General features: G+C 38.9%; 2 protein-coding genes across 2 annotated transcripts in view; one reads left to right on the top strand and one right to left on the bottom strand.

Moving 5' to 3' along the window:
* Rab1 (RAS oncogene family member Rab1) overlaps positions 1-11,913 on the bottom strand; it is a 32,317-nt gene extending 20,404 nt beyond the window's left edge. The window contains exon 1 of the mRNA XM_065217241.1: positions 11,496-11,913. Coding sequence (XP_065073313.1) covers positions 11,496-11,524 — 29 coding nt within the window. The 5' untranslated portion in view covers positions 11,525-11,913. The remainder of the gene's footprint in view (positions 1-11,495) is intronic.
* The window catches only part of LOC135697445 (zinc finger protein 479-like), a 322,329-nt gene that overhangs the window by 134,435 nt on the left and 169,269 nt on the right, over positions 1-18,625 (top strand). The window lies entirely within an intron of this gene.

The following is an 18,625-nucleotide window of genomic DNA, read 5'->3' as shown; positions in this document are numbered from 1 at the left end:
TTCTAGGCTTTGATTCGGAGATGAACTAGCCTGTGGCTTAATCAAGTATTAAAAAAAAGGTTCTAGCCTTTTTCCGAATTGTTGGGGTTTGGTATCCGCTGCTCTTCTTCCGTTCAGGTTTATGTGGTGTTTACATCTGTGCCTATTTGCTAGTGCTAGTGTACTAGAACTGTACTAAAAAGTAGCCAGCATAATGTAACGTCCTGTTTACATTATGATGGCTACTTCTTAATACAGTTCTAGCAACAATCAATACGAAACTAACGATTTTAAATTGGCTCACTACTTGACTAGCCTATTGGTCCCAAGCGAACGATTAACGTACCCCATTCTAGTCGAAATTCTAGTACTACGCAATGTTTGTTTTGATTCGCTATGAAAGTTTGATAGATGAAATGAGGGGTTATTCGTTTTTCCTATGTTTCGAGGGGTGAATCGATCAGCTTGGGACCGAAGAGAGTACCAGAGCTGAGCCAAAAAGTTGAGCACGTTATTTCGGGACCTTCTAGTCTTAGAGTTACCTCTATGGTTCTAGTGCACTAGCATCTATCAGCAAGGGATTTCAGGAAGAACTGAAATTTGTGCTAGTTGTCACAACTGTGAAATATAAGTCTTCTGCTGCTGTTCAGCACTTTCAAAACAAACGAGGTTAAATATCCAGCTGAAAATAAGACCTTTTGCAAAAATCCACTAGCAATGAGAGAAAAATTCGCTCAGAGAGCAAGAGAGTTTCTCTGAGTAACTCTAGATTGCTTTAAATGTGACCCCCTATATAGTAAAGACAAACGTAGTCCTACGTTAAAAAAAGAAGTCCACATTCGGAAAACTTTGATTTTACTTATTATTTTTAATTTAGGAAACAAAATATAGTTATTTTTTGATATTAGTCACTGCACCCCTTCGAGACAATTTGATGATTTTCGTAATCTCTGACTGACAGCTTCTGAAGTTGCCTGTCGGCAGTTTTCCGCAGTCCCAGTTTGGCACTGATGCTATTCGGATCATCATCGAAACGCAATTTCTTAAGAAGGCTGGTATGTTTTTATTCAGATCGTGACGCAAACGCCATGGACAATATGCTGTGAATTCCCATCAATTTTAAGCGTCTAATTTGACGGCTTCCAGCGCTTCGTGAATCGTATTCACTGCATTCTTCTCAGTCGGTTACTCTGTTGTTGTAGACCGGTTTTGTCGGAGCTGGTGCGCCTCCCAGGAAGTTCTGGAATTGGATTCCTTTTCTCTTCCGTCGACAGAATCGCTAGAATTATTACTCGACTATCCTTCGGCACTTTCTTGTGATTCTGCTTTTGAAAGCCTCACTAGATTTATCTTTTTCTTATTCATGGCAACACAACTTTAGAATTCAAAGTGCACCTGACATCACAAATCTATATGTTGCAGAACTATGACAGACAAGTGGCTTTCAACTGCAACTTATTTGAGTTAACTTAAATTCATTTTATCTGCTTACTGTGCTCAATTAAAAATCTATAAAATAGTAAACGTTGTGATTGAATAAATAGAATGTCATTATCTATATATATAAAAATGAATTTCTGTCTGTCTGTCTGACCCTTATAGACTCGGAAACTACTGAACCGATTGGCGTGAAAATTTGTATACAGGGGTTTTTGGGGCCGTGGAAGGTTCTTATGATGGTTCGAGACCCCTCCCCCTTCTGTAAGGGGGGGCTCCCATACAAATGAAACAGAAATTTCTGCATAACTCGAGAACTAATCAAGCAAATGGAACCAAATTAGGCATGTGGGGGCGAGTGTGGGGGTATAAGGAGATAATCATAGGGGGTAGCCCCTTAGATAATAGGGGGGGGGGGGGGGCTACGTACAATATAGCATGCTTTTTTTTTAAATCGGCGCATAAACTCAAGCTAATATTGAATCCCGAGCAAGACCGGGCACACTCAGCTAGTAGCATATAAAACTAACAATCGACTGGCTCAAACCCTACATAAGGACTGTATCGAAAATAAGTTGTAAGCTAATTTTTCTTTTCAAATCCATAAAAATATTTTAAAATGAAAAAAAAAGGTTCTTCAATTATTTATGTCATACCCTTCTTAAGAACTTAACTACACAAAAACAAATCAAAGAGACATATTTTAGGTACTTTTATGATAGTTGATTTTGGTCTTTTTATAAATTTTGGACAGTGTTACAAAACAGGTTTATCGCACTATTTTGTACACATCTAAAAGGCACATAGATTTTCAATTGTTTTGACGTCAGTTCTGAACGTAATTTTTGCTGAAAATGGAAAAAAAATGTGATCCAATTCAACATCTTCGCAGCTACAACCTATTAAATTCCGATTTTTGATCCTGAATGGCAATTGTAAAGAGCAGTGTTTCAGTGCAGTGTAACTTGGAATTGTATTTTGCTGGGTCTCAGTAAAAATCATGCCGAGATTCAGCTAATAAACGAGAGTATAGCGCACGCTTTTAGAAATTTCTCCTTACGAATGAATAAAAGTGACTCGCTCTCTGGATAAGATTCGTTTTCAGTTTACCTAGCTAGTCAGCGACGCCAATCTCGGCAATACAATCTAAGTGTATACGGCGTATACATTTTGTAAGCTTTTAACCGATTTAACTGAAAATGGTACCTATGTTATGAGTTGTGGCAATATTGCATGAAACCGATGACTTATCCATTTGAGTCAATTTGCCAAAGATAACAATCTGCTATCTAATGGAGATGTTAATTTAAAGTAAACAATAGGTAGCCAAATGTAGCATTGTGCCGCTGAACTGAACTGTCCTTCATTTAATAGGCTTTGTCCATCAAAACATCTTTGCTGGAATCCTTCCATTTGGTGGCAATTTCGATGTTGGAAATTCAAGTCAAGCGTCGAACGGTATGGCGAGTGTCCTCCGTCACATTCGCGACGAACTGACACAACCCTTTTTTTTACTTTAAATGATCTCTATTTCTTGTATTTATGTGTGACACAAACCATTCTGGTACACTCTTTTATAACCTCGCCCAATCGGCTCTCCTCTTTTTTTTTATTAACTCTTTATTTGTTCCAAATTCAAAATAAATTACATTTCATTTTTAACCTAGGTGCTCCAGTTACTACAGTAACTTACCAGCCTTAATTGTTATGATATATATCTAAGTGTTTTAACATTGTTCCTGTCTTGGCAATTCAGTATTTTAAACAGGTTTTTAAACCTGCATGTCAGTATAACAATTGATAGCTTAAAACTAAATAACTAAAACTAATCCTATCTAAGTATAAAGGGAATTAATCGTTGCAATTGAGGATTGTAACGATTTTTGCCGGAAATTATTAATTATTTTGTTGGACATTTGTGCTAAAGTCTCAACATTCGAAATTCTATGTACTTCGGTAGTACTGTACCAGGGAGGCAACTTCAAAATCATCTTCAGAATTTTGTTCTGAATCTTTTGAAGTGCTTTTTTCCTGGTAGTGCAACAACTAGACCATATTGGCACAGCGTAAAGCATGGCCGGTCTAAAAACTTGTTTAAATATTAGAAGTTTATTCGTCAGGCAAAGTTTGGATTTCCTGTTAATAAGAGGATACAAACATTTTATATATTTGTTACATTTGGCTTGAATGCCCTCAATGTGATCTTTAAAAGTTAGTTTTTGGTCAAGAACTAATCCAAGATATTTCACTTGGTTTGACCAGGAAATTGGAACTCCGTTCATAGTGACTATGTGACTACTACTAGGTTTCAAAAAGGAAGCCCTGGGCTTATGTGGAAATATTATAAGTTGAGTTTTGGAAGCGTTGGGAGAAATCTTCCATTTTTGTAAATAAGAAGAGAAAATATCTAAACTTTTCTGCAGTCTGCTGCAAATAACACGAAGACTTCTTCCTTTAGCGGAAATGCCTGTGTCATCAGCGAACAAAGATTTGTGGCAACCCTGAGGCAAATCAGGGAGGTCCGAAGTGAAAATGTTATACAATATAGGCCCAAGAATGCTACCCTGAGGAACTCCTGCTCTAACAGGTAGTCGATTAGATTTGGAATTTTGATAATTTACCTGCAGAGTTCTGTCAGTTAAATAATTTTGAACTAATTTCATAATGTAAAGTGGAAAATTAAACTTTTTCAATTTAGCAATCAAACCTTCATGCCAAACACTGTCGAATGCTTTTTCTATGTCTAGAAGAGCAACTACAGTTGAGTGGCCTTCAGATTTGTTTGAACGAATTAAATTGGTAACTCTCAAGAGTTGATGAGTAGTTGAATGCCCATGGCGAAATCCAAACTGCTCATCTGCAAAAATTGAGTTCGTATTGATGTGAAGCATCATTCTATTCAAAATTATTTTTTCAAAAAGTTTACTTATTGAAGAAAGCAAACTTATTGGACGGTAGCTAGAAGCTTCAGCTGGATTTTTAGCCGGCTTCAAAATTGGAACAACTTTTGCATTTTTCCATTTATTAGGAAAGTATGCCAAATGGAAACATCTGTTAAATAATTTTACCAGGAAAAACAAGGTACTCTCTGGGAGTTTTTTGATGAGGATATAGAAAATTCCATCATCACCTGGAGCTTTCATATTTTGAAATTTTTTAGTTATAGACCTTACTTCGTCCAAATCAGTCCCCCAGGAATCATCAAAAATATTTTCCCGAGAGAAAATATTCCGAAAATCCAGAGCAACCTGATTCTCAATAGGACTAGTAAGACCCAAACTGAAATTATGGGAACTCTCGAATTGCTTAGCAAGTTTCTGAGCTTTTTCCAAATTTGTGATCAAAATTTTACCACCTTCTTTAAGCGCTGGAATTGGCTTTTGAGGTTTTTTCAAAATTTTTGTGAGTTTCCAAAAGGGTTTGGAACTCGGGTCTAATTTAGAAACATTATTTTCAAAAGTTTTGTTCCTCAGGGCAGAGAATCGCTTTTTAATTTGTTTTTGCAAATCCCGCCAGATAACTTTCATGGCAGGATCGCGTGTTCTTTGATATTGTCTCCTACGGACATTTTTAAGACGGATCAAGAGCTGAAGATCATCGTCTATTATAATTGAATCGAATTTAACCTCGCATTTTGGTACTGAGGCAGCTCTTGCTTCAACTATAGAAGTAGTCAGAGATTCAAGAGCATAATTAATTTCATCTTTGGTTTGCAAAGGAATGTTTGGATCGAAGTTATATTCCATAAATGTTCGATATTGCTCCCAATCAGCCCTATGGTAATTGAAAGTAAAGCTGTTGGGATTAGAAATTATTTCTTGGGATATTTCAAAAGTTACTGGAAGGTGATCAGAACCGAAGTCAGCATGAGTAACCAATTGGCTACAAAGATGACATGAATCAGTTAAGACCAAATCAATAGTTGAGGGATTTCTTGCAGAAGAAAAGCATGTTGGGCTGTTTGGATATTGAATAGTGTAATAACCTGCAGAACAATCATCAAACAGAATATTACCATTGGAATTGCTTTGAGCATTATTCCATGAGCGGTGTTTTGCATTAAAATCACCAATAATAAAGAATTTAGACCTATGACGGGTAAGTTTCTGGAGGTCACCCTTGAGAAAATTCTTTTGCTGGCCTACGCATTGGAATGGCAAATAGGCAGCTATAAACGTAAGTTGTCCAAATTTTGTTTCAACAGAAACTCCCAAAGTTTCAAAAACTTTGGTTTCAAATGAAGAAAGTATTTTGTGTTTGATTCGTCTATGAATAATGATGGCAACGCCACCACAGGGTCCATCAAGACGATCATTTCTATAAATCAAGTAATTTGCGTCCTTCTTAACCTTATGGTCAGGTTTAAGGAACGTTTCAGTTATAACGGCAATGTGCACGTTATGAACTCTCAAAAAATTAAATAGCTCGTCTTCATTATCTTTAAGAGATCGAGCATTCCAATTTAAAATGTTTAATGCTTTAAAATCCATTACTGAATTTTAAAGTCATGACAATATTATTAGCAAATTTTACTCCAGTTTGAATAGCATCAAACATGGAGTTAGATTTAAGCATATCAGAAATCATGTCAATTAATGAATTCTGTAAAAATTCCATTTTAGGAGCAGTAATGCTTCCTAAGTCAAAATTGTCAAAATTTCCGTTAGAACGTTGGTTAGTATTTTGATTTCTACCCGCTGCAATAGCAGCATAGGTAGCTCCATTAACTCGCTGAACATTGTTAGCAGCGAGGGGTGTAGGTACAGATGAAACATTTGAAGCAGGGGTGATATTTGTACCTACGGGTACGAATGTAGAATTTGTTCCTCGCTGACCGTTGTTAACAGCAGAGGAATTTGTACCTGGTCGGAAACGTGGAGCGTTTCCTACCTGTCGGTTAGAACGAGATTGTAGGATCGCTTTGCGAGTCTTACATTCCCAAAAATTGGATTTGTGGTTTTCACCACAATTTGAACATTTAAATTTCTTAGGATCTTCCTTCACAGGACAGTCGTCCTTTGCGTGAGAGGAATCACCACAATTCATGCATTTAGCTGGCATGTAGCAATTTTTAGTTCCGTGACCCCATCCCTGGCACTTACGGCACTGGGTGAGGTTTTGGAAATTTCCTCCAGTCTTCCTGAAGTGTTCCCACTTCACTCGGACATGGAGCATAAGGCTAGCTTTTTCTAAGGCCTTAAGGTTGTTTAGTTCACTAGACTTGAAGTGAACTAAATAAAAATCATTAGAAATCCCGTTGCGCGAATCGCCAGGACGGGATTTCATTTTCATTTTGATTACTTGTAGTGGCACAACTCCAAGTAATTTTGCCAGTTCATCTTTGATCTGATCCAGGGATTCACCACTGGGCAGTCCTTTCATGACAACCTTGAACACACGTTCAGTTTTGGTGTCGTAAGTAAAAAATTTGTGCTTCTTCTCAGTAAGATACTTGAGAAGACATTTAAATCCGTCCAAGGTTTCAGCCAATACACGGCATTCACCCCGACGTCCAATTTGTAGTGAAAACTTAACTTTCACGAAATTCAAAAGTTCCATGCGAAGAGCATGGAAATCGGTAGTGGTTATCACAATAGGGGGAATCTTTTCCTTCTTGGCATTAAGCCGGGAAAGTTTACTAGAATTTTTCTTGGATGATGGATCATTCTCATCATCCGTGAGCAAATCAAATTGATTACTCAAATTAATTTCATCAGAAGGGGGGTCAAGAGTTTGCCCCTTTCTTTTGCGTTTAGGCGCCATGGCGGCAGTAAATTTTTTATCCAAATCGACTTCCAAGCAGATTACTATAAGAATCTGAAGGATCGAAGAGGAATTTTCCAAATCGATATCCAAGAAGGATTACCTCGGGTAGGGTCCAAACAAGGATCGAAGAGGAATAAGAGGAGTTGAACTAGGATTGGGCGATCTTAGATCGATCTTTGGAAGATCGATCTTTTTCATCCCGATTTCCGATTTTTCGGATCGATTCTTTGTCCACGAAAAGATTAAAAAAATCGATCTCTTCTTTCGATCTTCAAATTTTTGTAAAGAATATTTACATCGAAAAAACGATTTACTCTCACCACAGACTGCGTAGTAAATTTAACGAACATAACGTCAACATCAGCATCGCTCCCTACAATGACGTCCCTATTTGCGAATCAATCTTCGAAAAATCTTCTTTCATTTGTCGCATCTACTTGCATCGAGCATCATCTTTTTGCAGGAAATCTTCAGAATCGTCATCAATCTTCTTTCTATCTACTCAGCGTGCGCGCAGCTAGCCACAGCAAAACACAATCTTTTCTGCATCGTAGATAGAGTCGTCCCCCTCGACGTAGATAGGTTATGGGGGTTGGGAACACGGCCCATACAAATTTAAAAAAAATGATATGCACAGGGAGAGGGGGTGGGTGGTTCAAGAATCCCAAAAAAAAACTGTCTACGTAGTTAATGAACAGCCCCTCACCGTCACGAAAACATTTAATTGAATATTATAAAGGAAATAATTTATTGGGGTACCAACGTAAACAAGCGTATTGAAATAAAAATCAAAAGATCGATCTATCAAAGATCGATTCTTTGGTACTGATTTAATCAGTGGGTCGATTCTAGAGTCAAATATAAGATCGATCCGTCAAGATCGATTTTTCTCTGAAGATCGCCCAATCCTAAGTTGAACAAGGTAGAAAATTTTTACAGGTTGAGCACTGAAAAGTGCTGTTTAAATTTGTTGTAGCTTTAGGTAGTAGTAACACTTCCTTAAGCAAAAAGCAAATAGATCCGCACGGCAAGAGAGCACGATGCGGACTGAGGCTCTCCTCTTTGTTCTCTCTATAGCTATAGCGAGCGAGCATGAGATTGGTTGATTGCGGCTAAAAACATTGATCATTTTCAATGGTTACCCATTGATAAACAACTATCTTATTTATTCCAAACAAATCTTATATTCACTCTGTATAAAATGGTGTAATTAAAATTTAATTTCCTTCATAAATGACCATGTTACACGTGTTCAAAATCTAACACTATTTCGCAACATTTTTTTCCACACCAATATAGTCTACAAATACTTAGTTCTACGTCAAAAAACCAGACGGGGAGAGTGGCTGGCAAAATTGAGCACAAACACTGTATACAGTAAGGAGCGAAAGAAGTTTTGTTTAATTTTACTATTTTTTACAGTAGGTGAATAGGGAGTTATAAATCATTTTAGCAATTTGTATGGACCGTGAACATTCGCCGACCTCCCCCTTCTAAAGTATTCACGTGGTGTATATACATCCCCTTTTATAATACAACTATCTACTTGCCGATATTCCCAATGACACTAATATCGTATCTTCAAATGCTTAATAAAATCGGATTGGTATCTGAGCCTTAATTTACGCATATGCGTTAATGCCATTATAACCTTAACTTTACTCCTCACTACGATTAAACTAGCAGCAGCATTAGAGAAATTATTATTTTTTTTTTTTAATTATTATAGTCACTTTAACCTTGCACTTTAACACACTTGGTCATTCGTGACTTGTCCGGGGGGTGAGATTTGAACTCGTGACTTTGGCGTGAGAGGTATGGATGTTAAACACTACGCCTGGGTCGCCCCCGCGAACAAAATAAAAATCACGTGATTTACTGACACACATTAGGCAAATCGAGACTTCCAGGCATATGAAGATAATGTTTAAGTTTAATCAACTCAACCATTATTGGCGAACGAAAACATCAAATAGACACAGCTCACAGTAATATAGATGGTGGGATATTAGGGATGTCTAAAATAGTCTTGTTATCGATTATCGAATAACTATTGTTGGGCTAATTTTTGATGATCGCAGGGTGTCCATTCTAATTTTTGAATTCCCGGTTATGAATTGAAAACAACCCAATTTCAATGGGGTAATGAATACATCGATTCAATCCGACCGGTTCATTTATCTATGACCCAGTGGCTTCTCGTAACCTCACTTTTAACCTATTCACCAACTCTCGATTACTTTTTCGAAGGGACGTATCAGCTTTTGTAAACAATGCATTTGATCGTCAATTTGGCGTAACTGGTAGCTCGCCCACGCATACTAACACTACCATCAGATAGAAGAAACTTTACCCTACCTGATAGTGGTGTAAGTATGCGTGGACGAGCTACCAGTTACGCCAAATCGACGATCAAATGCATTGTTTACAAAAGCTGATACGTCCCTTCGTAAAAGGAATCGAGAACTAGCGTATTTTTAAACATGACTACATCATTCAGCAATTACAAGGTTAAATGGGTCATTACTTAGCATTTTTCCTGAATTTTGAATTTGGTTTTGCATTCGAAATCATCAACATTTGTCTAACTACCTTGAAAATTCGCTCAAAACCCTTAACAGGATTTTATTAGATTGTACTCAAGTATTTCCTTTAGAATCAGGTCCCATCAGAGTTCTTTTCAGATTTCTTTAAACGTACCAGACCAGAAATTCTCTACAGAATACGCCAACAAATTCACTCTTTGAATTTGGTTCACTGAAACTTCTATATATTTATTTTTTAAATTTGCTTAAATTCTCATTAGAATTTCCGTGCGATTCACCTCAGAATAATATCTCGGAGTTCTCCTCTAAATTCATTTTCAAACTTTCTTGGAATTCTCCTTAAAATAATCTAAAAACTCTTTTCGAGATGGCCTAGGAAATATCCTTGTAATTCCCCTAAAACTTCCTTTGGAATTATACTCTCAAAACAATGCGAAGTACGGTTAATGGTGTCGGCTTGAGCAGAGGAAAACCGTTGTTCATGCTACTTTCAAGTATTATTGCTTATTCCAATCTGCCTTTGAGATGTTAACGCATACCTCTTACTGATTGCATTTCCGCCAACATACATTAGGGTGAGTGATGTCACGCTGAGGAAGTATTTTTTAGAAGTTCGTCGCATAATATTATGGCGACCATAGCGAAACGGTAGGAAGACCTTGCAATGGTGCCCATTTTCGTGTTGTTATTGTTATTATCGCCACTAGTTTCGATTGACCGGACTGCTACAGCCAATACATTTGAGCCACTCTTGAGCCATTTAAATTCTAGTGCTCGTTACCGAGAATGCTGGCGAAGTAAAACAAATAATCAGCACACTACTGAGGAAGTTTTATCAAAAAAACGGATGAGTAAGAACTGCTCCAATGATGATGGTGATGTTATGTGTTGTAATACGTATATCAGCTTAATGAGTGTGAGCGAGAGCGCGGGGCACTGCTGTTGGTGTCGTTTTTGGGACCGATGGAAGACACACAACAGTGCAGGAAGGCAGGCAGGCTACAGTGACTCATTTCATTCACGCACACTCAGCTGCAACCGATGACGATGACTACTACCACTTGGACGATGACGATGACGACGATGATGGCTCCCAGGAGTCGCAAAAATGACTCTGTACGTACGTTCTGGAATTTCCTTTGTTGCCAGCGTACATCCTGCTTCACATGTCACCCAAAGTAGAACAGCTTATCAAATCAACTGGCAGAGCTTAATCCTCCCCGTGTAGCAAATGCATACCCCCAAATGGATACGGAAAAGGCTACACCAACCACCAGAGAGGCGCTCTGGAGTGTTTTGTGTCTGATATCACTTTCGGTGGCTTATTTCTCGTTCTCCGTCTCGCTCTAGCTAGTGCGGAACACAACTACACACTACTAGCCATCGAGACAGGCAGCAGCACCAGCAGCAGTGTGAAATCAAAATCGATTGTTGAACACACAAAATTGGAGGAGTTTTCACCGTCCATGGGTAGACGGCAGGAAACTGCATTTCGTCCAACACTTTCTCGATTCTGATTCATCTCACTCAATTCTCAGCCAGGTTTCTCCAGGCCTTTGTTGCCATTAGATCCGCTACAACGACGTAACAGAGACGAACGTCGTCATCGTCATCACCATCATCAACACTATTACCAGGCAGGAAAAAAGAGTACTCCGCGGGTCGGAGCGGAGGGCGTAATGGAACCATGGCGGGGGATGAGAGGGACGTGGAAAAATGGGCAGTCAGCAGCAGCAAGAAATTTTTCGCCCAGCAAACTACACTTACTATTCGGGACTCATCGCGGATGCGGACATTTCCTCCTATTGAAGCTCTCTCTCTCCCTTTCGATCCGAAGCAGATAATGTAAATCCTTTCTCGGTAGGCCACTCGAATTCAGCCACAGATTTCGCACTAAATATACTCCGATTCTTTTCACACACACTCTCCGTGTATAGCTGGAACGACCGCGACCGACGACGACGGCAGCTAGTAGTTTCGTAGAAAAAGTTCTTTCTTTCGCGACGCACCACCTAATTAATCGCGTTTCCAATTAATTCAAGACACTTTTTTCAATGGAGATTTTTCTTCGCGACTGACGACGACGACTGATTACTGGTATGCAGCGCAGTGATACGGGAGGGACGACGGACGATGGCTCTTTCTTCTTCGCGAGGCTCTTTCTGACACGACGACGACCGATCACAGACCGTTGCCAACCCAACAGCACTGAAAGAGACGTCATCTGATGACAAAAATGACAGCTGCGGCTGTCAATTCAAGACGTCCAAACACTCACAGATGCCCAGTGGGTGCTGGTTTGTTTTAGGGATTAGGTTGGGGGTTTAAATTAATGTGCATTGAACCGATTGAACCGGTAATTCTGTGCACGCCAAGATGCGCATACCTAAAAGTTAGTAAAGAATACCTAGATATCGGTAGAAATTACCGATAATCGAAGAAAGTGTACATACCTTAATTATCGGTAATCATGGATTACCAATAATTAACGTTAAAAATTAGCTAATATATAGTAAAAATAGCCTATTTCAAGTAAAAAGTAACGATACTTATCGGTAAAAAATACCGATAATTTTAGGTAATCGAAGCTAAAATGCTGTGCAGACTGGAGAGTTCAAGACCAACAATTGAAATGGCCTTAACTCCATTTTGTAAACAAACCTTGTAAGACCATTTTCTGCTTCATTCGCAAACCTAAACCACAATCGGGTAGAGAAGAATTTTCCCTACCTGTTCATTATGTTGGTTTGCCTTTGCGAACTTCTGTTCGCGAGAAAATGGCCTAACAAGGTTTGTTTACAAAATGAAGTTAAGGCCATTTCAATGGTTGGTTTTGAGTTATAACATGTTATAACGGTTGTCAAATAATTGCAACACAGAAACCACCATCAAGATAGCGCTATAACATGTTATAACTCTGTAGTCTGAATAGTTCGTTCAGACTACAAAGTTATAACAACAATCAATACGAAACTAACGATTTTAAATTGGCTGACTACTTGACTAGTCTATTGGTCCCAAGCAAATCGACTAACGTATCCCCTTATAGTATAAATTCCAGTACTACACTATGTTTGTTTTGATTCGCTATGAAAGTTTGACAGATAAAATGAGGGGTTAGTGGATTTTCCTATGTTTCGAGGGGTGCATCGATTAGCTTGGGACCGAAGATAGTACCAGAGCTGAGCCAAAAAGTTGAGCTCGTTTCTTCGGGACCTTCTGGTCTTAGAGTTACCTCTATGGTTATAACATGTTATAGCGCTATCTTGATGGTGATGGTTGTTATAACTCTCCAGTCTATTATCTAGCTTCTGATACGACAAACACGACTAAAAACGTTATTAACCAAAGAGAAAGTCGATGAAGAGAATCGATAAATGTTACTAAATGGACCTAATGAATTGTTCAGCTTGATATCTTTGATGAGAAATAATCTGAAGTGTAGATACTATAGATTCCATAGATAAGTAGAATGGAGGCAAAGTAGAATCATGGAGGTAACTCTAAGACTAGAAGGTCCCGAAGAAACGTGCTCAACTTTTTGGCTCAGCTCTGGTACTCTCTTCGGTCCCAAGCTAATCGAATCACTCCTCGAAACATATATGGCAATTTATTTAAATCTGGTTAATGCTACGTTAGTAGAAAACTTAAGACTACTCAATAGACATAATATAGAATACATAGATTTCAGCTTTTCTACCACTGTAGCAGCAACCAGATTTAAATAAAATGCTCCATTTGCAAAATAAAAGCATTTTAAGATTGCACTCGTATACCTCCCCTTGGAAAATTTTGAAACCATCATCACTTTCATAGTTCTTCTATTCTCCACGAGTGCCAACTTTGATTTGCCAATTACGCGCTCCCACGACGTATATCTTGCTCACACCCACACCATGACAGTTGCGTGTTCCAGCCAGATCTAGTTCGAAGTTACCGAGGAAGTTACGTACACACTTAGATTTTTTCGCCGAGATGGGCACCACCGAGCAGCTCGGCATTCTATTTTGCTGGATCTCAGTGAAAAACTTGCCGAGATTCAGCTAACAAACGGGAATTTTGCCGAAATCTCAGCTAACAAACATATTTTTTGCTGAATTTCCAGCAAAATAAAATGACGAGCTGCTCGGTGGTGCCCATCTCGGCAAAAAAATCTAAGTGTGTATGTTAACACATACTCTTGTAGTAGCTGTCAGCACACCGATGCTGTTGTTGGATTCAGCATGAATACACTGAATTAAATATTACCTTTCAATATTATAAGTTAGGACTCTACGGGCTTGTTTGGAATCGAGTTTGGAATATTTCCGCGAATGGTAATCTAACCATTGAAATTCTTCGGTCGTACATACCTGCTTCCTGAGGTGCTCTTTTGCATGGTTTAACGTAAATTAATTCTGTAACAAACAGAAACTCTCGGCCGCTTGATCTTGTGATACATCTAGATGCCGATCACCCAGCGTTGGAAGCTTTCATCAATTCATTAGATGGAGACACCGTTGATGTACAAAGCCTGGACTTTCGTAGAACTGACTTCGTTGCATTGAATCACTCCCTGGCCCAGGTAGATTGGCAGTCGCTTGACTTGTGTTCGTCCATTGATGAAGCCGATTGATGAGTCGATTATTATTGGATTGTGTGCCTCTGAGGGGACTTCCTCCAAATCCTACATGGTCTAATGCTCGATTACAACACTTAAAGCGTGTGTGACCGCAGGCTCTTCGCAAATACAGCCAGTCCCGTAATCAATTCACTAAGCGATTATTTTCGTTAGCAAGTAATGGCTATCGAATGTACAAACGTTTTCTACACAAGAAGTACTCAAGACGTATGCAGACCAATCTCCGGCGTAATCCTAAGCTATTCTGGACGTTTGTGAAGACAAGAAGGAAAGAGGATGCGCTACCGGTTGAGAAAAATGTAACCAGAGCATTTCAAGAGTGTTTTCAACGACTCAACGGCATCGTTAAGCCAAGTTGCCGAAAGGATCGAAGATACTCCCAGATACGCGTTCAGATTTGATATTTTCACGATCACATTGGACCTTGTCGAAGCTGAAATTCTCGAACGCAGTTGGACCTGATGGCATTCCATCGTGCATACTCAAAATATGCTCAACAGAGCTATCCTCTCCGCTTTCAAAGCTGTTCAATATTTCATTACAACAAGGTGTGTTTCCTTCGCGTTGGAAATCTCATTCCTCTTGACCAACATGGTTTCCACCCCAAACCTTCGGTCTCAACAAACCTCGTTCCTTTCATTTCCCTATGCCTACGGAATATGGAGGCAAGAGCACAGGTGGACGTCGTACACACGGATCTCAAGGCTGCTTTCGACCGGGTTGATCATGCCATTTTACTTACTCGTTGGTTTGAAGCGTATCTTACCAAGCGAGAGATTTGTGTGAAAATCGGCTCTGATCAATCGGAATATTTTTCAAACAACTCAGGTGTTCCTCAAGGCAGCAATTTGGGACCGCTGCTATTCTCGATATTCATTAACGAAATCGGTTTGCCAACTAGCTGCCGGTCATACAAAAAACTACAAGGGACAGCCCTATGGGGTTGTACGCAATGGTCACGTAGGACAACCAACAATCAATACGAAACTAACGATTTAAAATTGGCTCACTACTTGACTAGCCTATTGGTCCCAAGCTAACGATTAACGTACCCCATTCTAGTCGAAATTCTATTACTACGCAATGTTTGTTTTGATTCGCTATGAAAGTTTGACAGATAAAATGAGGGGTTATTGGTTTTTCCTATGTTTCGAGGGGTGAATTGATTAGCTTGGGACCGAAGCCACTACCAGAGCTGAGCCAAAAAGGTGAGCACGTTATTTCGGGACCTTCTAGTCTTAGAGTTACCTCTATGGGACAACGTGGTCTTATATAATAAATCTTATTTGTTAACTGCAATAGGAGCTTGTATTTTGTGTACACGCAGGCAAAAGAACGTAAGAATTCTATAAAAAACACTTATGAAATTTAGCCACAAGAAATCAGTATGAATTTCATTGATTTGCTTTATGAAAAATAATGTTGGCAAAAAAATAATTAATTCGGAACAGAGATTACGGGGCCCGTGTGTTGACCACTCGTATTTCCACGCTTGGGAAAATGCAATTGTTAAAGCCGTATAAGAGCTACCTCATGTGACCCGAAAATTATTCATAAATCACGCTTATGAAATTCACATGTGTTGTTCATAAGTCGAGCCTTATGAAATTCTTAATTTTATTTACCTCAGTGTAGGAATAGGAATTTGAGCGGGGTTATCTCTATTTATACTCTTTAGTACACACTAAGATTTTTTTACAGAACATTGTAATTTTTTACCGAATATGGAACAGCTGAACATTCGGTAATCGATTCGGTCATTTTTATGTTTTACAGTACATTCAGTAAATTCATATTCAGCTGAGCTGTCAAAATTTACCGATACATACTGTAAATTTTGCATTTACCGCTCTGTAAATTTTTACCGAAAATGCTCTAAAATGTTTACCGGTCGATCTAAAATTTGTTCGGTAAAAATTACCGATTATTTTGTTACTGCATTTTTTATGGATGCATGGAGTATTTTTTCTTTTTTCAAATTTGAAGTTAACAATAAGATAAATAGGTTATTTGGTATATTTTTTTTCTACGAATGTTATTAGCTACAATGTCTTTAATATGCATGCATTTTCCGTCTGTGTCGGAAAACTGTTAACAGCATTGTGATTTGGAACATGAAGGTACCCAGAGTTCATATTCGGTGGATGCATTTTCCCGATGCATCTTTTCACTTCTGCAGGGAACACAAATGCTGATAGCGCATGGATGGTGATGGAGGTGGTGCCCGAGCTGACCGTAGGAAAAACACATGATGGGATCTTCATTCATCTCGAGAACCATCTAAAAAATATAATCGAAATTAATAATAAAAATAATAATAATTGTTTTAATTTTACTTACTAACGAAAAAGATCTTCTGTTCCTCCATCGAAAGCTTAAGTTTGTTGGAGTATTTACTCATTTTTCAAACACTTTCAATTGCGCACTTTATAACACCGGAGAAACGAGTCATAACCAACTTTAAAAAGGTGGGCAATAAATAAGTTTGACAGCACGTAATTCACAAATCGTACTTTTTCAAAAATATCGTACTTAACTGTACAGTTTGTTTTGTAAAACATTATTTTTACTGTACATACGTAATAGTTTTTTACAGTATTACGGAATTGCAGCCATTTACAGGTTCAATCCGTAATTTTATTTACAGTTTACGGTAATTTTCTGTAAATTACAGAAATTCGTCACTTTTAAATGCTGAAAAGCGGTAAAACACCGTATTTTACAGAACAATCGGTAAAAATTGTATTTTACAGACTAAGTTCAGCAAAAAAAGTACCGAACATAATTTAAGAAGTTTGGTGTGTATGACGCACTTGACATAGATGGCCCACAGCGACTCACGAAGAGCTACAGATTCCGATCAATAGCGGTGCGGCTTCTTACTCCTTCTATGGATGCTCATGAGGGCTGCAGCCACGCGCTGAAAGCACTGCTGCTGCTGGTAATGCCGACGACCGGACACCACCACACACGGTGATTGGAACTGAATCCGATCAGCGATTGAGGCCTGCCTTGATAGCTAGCTGCTTGTGGGGAGCCTATCGTTGTGTTCTGGAGAATACCACCACTCACCACGCGATGATTGAATAAACACTGTTTGGTGAGACCGGATGGAATTCAACTTTGAAATCTGTGTTAGGGGAATCGCTTTTCGCAGGCAAACGGTGATAATCATAGCAACTATTACATATTCGTGCAATTTTCAATAGTGACATTTTGAAATACGATAAAGTCTTAAATTAAACGGATGCGTAGAAATATTTCTGATCGATTGGTGATAAAATTATTGAAATTGGTCCAGGGGCAGCTGAGTTATTAACGTTCAAAATCTTTCATAATTTTGTTACATGTTCCATTTTTGGTTTTCACAAAGTGTACCCCCATATAGAAATCACAGACGTAGTCCTACGTCAAAACAGCAAACAGCCAAGTGACCTAACAGATGGCACAGATATGCTTCAGAGTCAATCATGCGCAGCTTGCCTTAATATTTGCGTACCTAAGCTTTTCCCATTTCGTCATTTTTCAATCAATCAATCAGATCAACCGCCCACGGTTGCTGCTCTGTTATTACCAGATCAGCTGCAATTAAACAGAGAACCAACAGATGATGTTTGGGACTAACATTCATCCTCAATGTGTAAGAACTGGAGATCTAATATTTAGCAATACCAGCGCCGGCCGTGTCCGAATGCAGGTCAACTAGGGAATGGGAAGGAATGTGTTGACGTGGTACTCGCTGTGAAGGAAACCGAGAAATCCTCTGCGCTTCCACGAGAAATCACCGGGATGTTGGATGTGGGGAAAGGTTGCACGCACATGCAGGGATCGGTTTTATGGTAGAGCGATTATAATACACAAACACACACACACACACACACACACACACACACACACACACACACACACACACACACACACACACACACACACACACACACACACACGCGCGCGCACTCATCCAATTTCTATTTTTATATCAGGACCCACACTGTGGTAAGTGATGCGATCGGTGTTAAAGAAGAATTTGTTTTCATTAAAATCTAGTGGGTATAGAATAAGGCAAAGTGAAAAATTGCAAGGAAGGGGACGGGCCTGGGATTGAACTCCCGACCTTCTGCTCAGTAAGCAGAAACGGTAACCACTGAGCTACCGAGCCTCGTCTTTTCCCATTTCGTCATTTTTGGACCGATTTTGATGAAACAGCTTTCAATCGACCGGGAATTTAATTCTAGTTCTAGATATAAAAATGATGACTTTAAATAAGTAATAACTT

The sequence above is a fragment of the Ochlerotatus camptorhynchus genome, unplaced genomic scaffold (genome assembly GCF_037179485.1).
Source record: "Ochlerotatus camptorhynchus isolate MF236.1 unplaced genomic scaffold, CSIRO-AGI_Acam_v1.1 ptg000070l, whole genome shotgun sequence".
NCBI classification, from domain to species: domain Eukaryota; kingdom Metazoa; phylum Arthropoda; class Insecta; order Diptera; family Culicidae; genus Ochlerotatus; species Ochlerotatus camptorhynchus.
Note: the sequence above shows the minus strand (reverse complement) of the source record. Positions and strands in the feature narration are given on the sequence as shown.